The sequence below is a fragment of the Saccopteryx leptura genome, chromosome 5 (assembly GCF_036850995.1).
Source record: "Saccopteryx leptura isolate mSacLep1 chromosome 5, mSacLep1_pri_phased_curated, whole genome shotgun sequence".
NCBI lineage: Eukaryota > Metazoa > Chordata > Mammalia > Chiroptera > Emballonuridae > Saccopteryx > Saccopteryx leptura.
The window spans coordinates 197,301,368-197,308,992 of NC_089507.1; the positions used below are offsets into that span (position 1 = coordinate 197,301,368).

General features: G+C 50.1%; 1 protein-coding gene across 1 annotated transcript; it reads right to left on the reverse strand.

Moving 5' to 3' along the window:
* Nucleotides 1–2,403: 2,403 nt before the first annotated feature.
* Nucleotides 2,404–3,375, reverse strand: MC3R (melanocortin 3 receptor). The gene has a single exon (XM_066385836.1). The coding sequence runs from the start codon at nucleotides 3,373–3,375 to the stop codon at nucleotides 2,404–2,406; it is 972 nt and encodes a 323-aa protein (XP_066241933.1).
* Nucleotides 3,376–7,625: the final 4,250 nt, after the last annotated feature.

Consider the following 7,625-nt stretch of genomic DNA (forward strand, 5'->3'; position numbering starts at 1 on the left):
GAGCCTTGGCTGCGGGAGGGGAAGAGAGAGACAGAGAGGAAGGAGTGGGGGGGGGGTGGTGGAGAAGCAAATGGGTGCTTCTCCTATGTGCCCTGGCCGGGAATCGAACCTGGGTCCCCCGCACGCCAGGCCGACGCTCTACCGCTGAGCCAACCGGCCAGGGCGCAGATGAATAATTTTAGCTTTGTGTTATGCTCATTTAAAAGTCACCTGTGCCCTTTCATTTCATCGGTGATCCCCAGACAGCAGGCACATCCCCTGGGATATTGCCATAGTCAGAAACGCAGATCTTAGTCCCACTCCAGGCCTGCTGAATCCGATTTTGCCCTTGCACAAGACCCCAGGTGATTCCTGTGGGTATTTTCCATTTGGGAGTGCTCTTATTGCCAAAATGCATAGAGGAAGGAAAGTTGGATTAGTTTTCATGATCAAAACCTGTTGGCAGCATCAGGACAGGGCATCAGCAACAGGACACAAAATATACTGTGACCATAACTAGTTGGATATTCTTGGATCATCATGGAATCCCTTGGGACTAAGCTTCTTCATCTGTAAGATGACTCACTTGTTTTAGAGGTTCATTGACAGAATAAATGGAATAATGTGAAAGCTGACACCAAAGAGGGAAAAGTAAGTTGTTTTTATCTTGTTTATGAAGAAAAAGGATGTCATAATTCCTATAGCTGTTAGTACAATTTTCAGGCTCTGCTTCCCCGTTTCCCACATTTACTCGCTGAGTGGCAATGGATAAGACCTATTATTTGGTGTCTCGATTAAAATAATGGAGGGTGACAGTGACACCAGGGACTCAGCCTGGTATTTTGAGGACCTAAATGGGAGAGTTTGTAGTTTGGCTAAAAGGCATTGCCCTAGAAAAGGCACTGTGGCAGTGGGGATGTTCATGCCACTTACAAAATAGTCAGGATTGCAGTGTAATGTACGATTGTGCAGAAGTCACCAGGATGCTTCCAGGTAGTGTATTTTAATGTCACACATTTAGCAGCCACAAAACCTTTTATTTATTTGCAAACATCACAAGCAAGAAACAATTGATATTGTTTATATCAGCAAGGTGTCAAGAACAATAAAACTCCCAATATATTCCAGCATAAGAAAAACACACAATTGTATACCAAAGACACAGCACAAGAGAAGAATGCATGCTGTGGGAGAAGAAGGAACAGCCAGAAAGCCCGACATGAAGTTTTCCAGGTCAGGGAAGTGTCGATGGACACACGCACAGCATGCAGTGTTATACTGTATAGTGCTAGTCAGCAAATATCGTCCTATGCGCATGAAAATGAATTGCTTTACTTGATAAGGTGCAGATGTTGATAACAGGATCACCACAACTTTAACACCATGTCAAGCAAAAGGATCAGTAATCCTCCCAAATTTTCTTTCCTAGATGTTTCAGGAAGTCATGTGGCAGAGACAGACACAGCTGCAATGAGCAAAAACGAGCTTCCAAGAAAGTCAGACACACTCCCACAATTTCTCAAACATCCTGAAACTACAATAAAAACAATCTCTTGAGATACACCCCTTCCCATAGATGATACCCTCTCTTATTAAAGACAGAAAAGGGATAATAGGAAAAAGACTTATAAAACAGAAAAATCTACTTCTTAAGGTAGCAAAGCATCAAAATATTTGCACACAGGTATGTTCTGATTTTCCAAAGTACTTGATCTCTTTCTCATTAGCATTTTGAAAGCTGCCTTAGATTTAGCGCATAGAACCCCAGCAACAAAAACAACTCCATAATAACGTGGGTAACATTTCGATGCTGTTTTTCAGGGGGAGGCTGGTGCGAGATGTGGAATATAAGGAGGGACAAGCAGCACAGCATTGCTTCTTTAACAAAGGGCTAGTTGCGTTGGGGAAGCTTTTTACTGTAAATAAAATACCAGAATAGCAACTCAAGTCTCTTATGAAATAAGGGCAAAGCCATCCGAGCAGCTGGCAGCCAGAGGTCGGGAGCTGTAGGAGGTTTGCTTGGGAGAACTTTGAACCACCCTCTGTTAATGAGAGTCCTTCAGTCTGGTCCGACCAAAGCATGAAGACATGATGGGAAGCAGGTGAGTAGGCAGGCATGGCAGACCTGGGTGTATGGAAGTGAGGGCCCGCTATACCCACAGCAGCCCTCACTGATTGCTGCCGGTGATATTGGGGAAATCAGTTTGTGACTTACCCTCATGGGATCCTTTCAGAGAGCCTGTTATACACAATTTCCCTTTGAAAGGCTTTGCAAGCTTAAAAACAAAGGACATGCACAACCACGGCTGTTGACACATTTTGACGTCTTCTGTCCCCCCCCCCCCTTTCTTCTTTCTAAACACCTCAGCTGGATGGAGGGTCTAAAGTGACCAGACTGATTCCCACTCCCACGGCCCTGGCATCCTATCCCAAGTTCATGCCATTGCAGCTGCACAGAATCTCCTTAAAGGTGTTTCTCAGTTCCAGGCTCCGGAAGGCATAGATGAGGGGGTCAATGATGGAGTTGCACATGATGAGGACCAGGTAGGTGTTGAAATGGGCAGTGTAGCAGATGCAGTAGGGGTTGGTGGGGCAGGTGATGATGAGGACGAGGTGGAGGAAGAAGGGGGCCCAGCAGACGATGAACACCCCCAGCAGGATGGTGATGGTGACGGCCCCCTTCATGCACGAGTGCTGCTGTGGGGCCGCCCCGTCGGCAGGGGGCAGTGCCGCGATGCGCTGGACGTGCAGCCGCGCGAAGAGGAACATGTGCACATAGAGGGTGCCCATGAGGAGCAGCATGGCGAAGAACATGGTGATGAGACACACGATGACCATCTTGCTCTCGGAGTAGACGATGAACACCACGCCGCAGACGCCGCAGCACACCCAGACGGCCACGATCAGGGTGCGAGCCTTCCGCACGGTCATGATACTGTGGTAGCGGAGCGCGTAGAAGATGGTCACGTACCTGTCCACGGCGATGGCCAGCAGGTTGCAGATGGAGGCCACCAGGGAGATGCAGATCATGGAGTCGAAGACGTTGTCCATGTGCTGGATGAACTGGTCCTCGAAGGTCAGGGTGTCGCTGTTGACGATGGCGATCATGACGGTCTCCAGGGCGTTGGACACGCTCACCAGCATGTCGGCCACCGCCAGGCTGCACAGGAAGAAGTACATGGGCGAGTGCAGGTTGCTGTTGCGGACCACGGCCAGGATGACCAGGATGTTCTCCAGCAGGCTGACGAGGCCCAGCGCCAGGAAGACCTCGGGCTTGATGAAGACCTGCTCGCAGAACCCGCCGCCGCTCTGGTTGCCGAAGGAAGGGGCCGCCAGGTGCGCCGAGCCGTTTGGCAGCGTGGGCTGAGCCGAGGGCAGGCAGCACGAAGCGTTCATGGTCACAGGCCGCTGAGCCGAGCCGGCCACCGGCAGGTCCACCGGCTGCTGCAGCTGCAGCTGCTACTGCGGGAAAGGAAGCACTCCCTCCAGGTGCTGGTTACGGACGCTAGTCCAGGATAGACTCAGGCTTTGCTCTCCCCAGAATGAAAGCCTGGAGAGAGAGAGAAAGAGAGAGAGAGAGAGAGAGAGAGAGAGGGAGAAAGAGAGAGAGAGAGGCAAGTCAGCTGGGAAACTCACAGAGAACTTTCTCCTGTTTCTCCCAGATGGGCAGTTGTATACACACTCTTTTCTGCCTGCTTCCTTCTCTCTCCCCCTTACCTTATACCCTCCCTTTATCCCCACTTGGGGACAGAAAATCTGCCACTGGCTGCTACAGTTACTGCTGTTTTCATAGCAAGACAGGGGACGTAGTGAGAGGTGGACACTCAGTTTTCATCCATCGGCCGGAGGCAAACAACTCCTACTTCATCTGCTGCGCAGCGAAGTGACCATTGAGCGCTGGGAGCCTCTCTGACTGACAGCAGGTACCGGCGCCCGGGCTTGGGCAGGGGGATTGAAAAGGAGGCTGGTGCCCTCTGCTGGCCAGACTGCGCGTCCGTTTTGTCCGGACTTTTCTTAGCTGTTGGTATTTGACCTGGAAACTGCCACAAGCATCCATTCACCCATTTACTCGTTCATTTCTTCATTTTCAAGTACACATTTACTGAGCACCTACTATGTGTCAGGTCTCTGCTGGGTGCCTCAGGTTGTGGTGAGCATCAAATGGTCAAATGATAAATTGCAGTTGACTGCACTCCTGGAGGAGGATTTACATGGTAAACTAGAAAGTACTCGTGAAGTAATGAATGTGCACTTTGGGGGTCCTTTTTGAAGAGGATGAACGGGCTGCTTATTCTTGCCAAAGCCATCGGGGCTGCGTGGCCCCTCCCATCACAAATTATGCAGAGCCTTCTTCCCAAGGAGTTTATAGGCTCCATGAGAAGAACCTTTGGCAATGAGTTTAAAATGGTTTAAATTAAAAAAATAATAAATTTTCTCTTTCTTCCTCACATAATGGAAATTCCAGGGGCTTTATGGATCTAGGCAAAGCTGGATTTAAGGCTCAGTGAGTGTAACAAGGACCAGGGTGCATTCATTAGCTCATGCCGTCATGGCAAAATTTCATCAACTGGATGGCTTAAAATATGATGGGAATTGATTTTGTCACAGTTTTGGTGGTTGGAAAGCCTAAGGCCAAGGCTTGGCAGGGTACATTTGCTGATGAGAGCTTTCTTCGTGGCTTGGAAATGTGGCCCCTTGCTGTGTCCTCACACAGAGAGCAAGCTGCTGGCAGCTCTAGGCCTGCATGCTCTGAATTCAAGTCCAGCAGAAAGGTGTGACAGCCTTTCTCTCAAAAGATGCAGACTCCCAGATCGCATCTCCCTGAACCTGATTGGACCGGGTACACATCCCTGAATCAGTCGCTGTGGACAGGGGAACGCAATGCCTGGACTGGCCAGGGCTGAGTTACATACTCCACTCTGGAGCCGGAGGGGACCCTGTGAACTTGGAGTCAAGGGTGATTACCCCGAGGAAGATGTGGTTCTGTTCCCTGAACCTGCTGGACATCGGACCCAATCCAGACCCACTGCAATAATGAAAACCAATAATTAACTGTCTTTACACTCTTCTCAGTACATCAACTAGACAAGGGTTTTGGAAGAACCCAAGAGGGGTATAACTGACTGACTGTCTCACAGTTGAAATCATGTTTGGACTTCAAGGAAGTGAAAGAATTTTCTGGGAGGTTGAGAGCAGATTGGATTTGTTGCTTCTGGTTTGGAAACCAGCTTTGCAATGGTTTAGCTGTGTGAGTTTGGGCTGGTTCTCCTAACCTCAGTTTCTTTGCCTATAAAATGGGTATAAGTATAGTGTTTAGTTCATGGGGTTGTTATGAGGATTACATGATTTCATTGACATGGTCTCAAGCAGCAATGCCTACCTGTAAATTATCTAGAAGTCCTATTCATTGTTCTGGGCTGACGCCCCAACAGGTGGCATGTAAGGAGTAGGGGGTCCAAGCTCGAACATTTGGCCAGTCAGGATCATCTGCTGGTGTGAGCTCACAGGGAAGTGGAGGGCCAGACCTAGGGTTAAGGTACAGACTAGAATAGGGGACACTGCAAGACTTTGCATGTCGTCCTCAGGCAGGGGCCACCCTGACCTCCAGCGTAGTTCCAATTTTGCTATATGTGCTGCCCAGGCTGCACTGGAGAGGAAGTAATTTAGGGAGACCTAAGAAGATGTTATATTCTTAATTCTTGGAAAAATGTCTGGCACTCAATAAATTTTTGTTAACAAATGTTAATGAATGTGCAAAGGGAGACACGAGCTATGATGCTTGTTCTGGTCTCGCGTGGCTGGGCTGGTATCGGTAGAATTCAGAAGGGAGCCCCACTTTCTTTAAGTGAAGCCTCTGCAAAAAAAAAATGAAAGATGTTTCATTGTGTGCTACAAACTGTGATGCATTTTCAGGCTTTTCCCCAGTGGCTTGCCGGTGTGTCCTCCCTTTCTGTTTGGGGAAGCACAGGTCCCAGATGTGTGAGTGGGAAAGAGTTATGTTTACCTGGCTAGAAAAAACCCATTATGGGTATTTCTGGACCTGATCGCCATTCTAAAGTGGTGGTCAGAATTAGAAACACCTAGGCGGCCATTTTCCTAAGTGAAAACCAAGCAAAGTAATTCGTGTTTCAAAGTGCTCAGGTGAGAGGGGCAGCTGCTTTCCTAACGCACTTCTGTTGTTTTAGATCTTTCTGAACAAGGACTGTGAATGCTTCAGACGCTGTCAGGCAGGCGTGATGGGAGGAGGGACAGGGGCAGGGGCTGGGCGGAGCGCTGCCTCTCCTGTCATGAGGTGAAGGCTGTGCTGGTGCTCTTGCACATGCGTTTGTCATGGCCACGTGTCTGAGGCAGGTGCTCGGCTCGGTTTGGGGCCCACGATTTCCAGGTTCAGGGTCTAAGGCCCGGTGACTCGGTACAATATGGTTGCGCTGTAACACATGGGGGTTTACTCCACATGTTATGATGTCTGGAGGTAGGTGCTGGCTCTACCACTCTCTCGTTTCCCTCCTGTGTACCCCTGATGGTCACAAGATAGCAGCAGCTCCAGATGTCATATCTGCAGCAGGAAGAAAATGGAAGCCACCGGCATTTGTTCTCTCTAATGGAAAAAGAAAGCCCATTCTTCACAACTGTCCCTCTATCCCCCAGTGGAATTATGATTATGTCTCAGTGGCTAGAGCTGGCTCCTGTGCTGTATCCGAGCTGCAAGAGAGGCTGGGAGGTGAGGATTAAAGATTGTATAATTGATCATCTTGAGTACATTGTTCCCTTCCCCCTCATCCCAAGAAAGATGTCACAAATGGAGTTGTCCAGAAGCAGCTGCTGAGGTGGAGTTGGGCAGAGAAAATGTCCATTAGGGATCAACACCTTTGGAAGGGGAGGGGAGAGGGCGGGGGGGGGGGGGCAGTGCAGGCCTGAGGAGCACTCAGCCCGACGGCCCAGCAAAGTCGTCTCTGCTGGGCTAGAATGGCTGGGCCTTTCCACCCACCCTGTGCTCAGTCATTGGATGTGGGCCGGGCGGGAAGAGGAAGTCATCGTAGGCAAGATGGCGTTCTACAGCTAAGGCAAATCTTGGAGGAATTAGAGCTGGAGGCTTCTTGCTCTCAACCAGGGCAAGTCCTCCTCTGAAGAGAGACTGGGGTGGTGAGGCCCCTTCTCTGTCCCCGAAGTGCGGGGGAAAGCGTGCTGATGGAGAGCTGTGACTGGCCACTGTTGACAGGGGTGTTTCCACGGAATGCACCCGGGAACGGGCTTTTACAGCGTGGCAGGTATTGTGGGGGAGCCGCGGAGGGGATGTCTGTGGCCTTGACCCCCTTTAGAAGGACACGTCACGGCTGCCTCCACGAGGTGCTGACTGCAGCTCTCCCTGTGACTAGGTGCCTGGTAGGTGTTGTGCACGTCCGGAGGCCTGTGTGATTACAGTGACTGGCTCGTTAGGACATGCAGAGGCTCAGGTGACTCACTGCCCAGGACCCCAAGGACGAGCTGACAGTGGGAGCGGGGGTGGGGGGGAGGGACAAAGGACAGCTCATCTGTGAGTGGCGTGGGAAGGCTGGGTACATTTTTTGATGATCTAAATCTGACTGAGGACTTTCTGATATCTCTTCATCACACTCCCACAGTGGGCAGCCACTTTGCTTCATAAT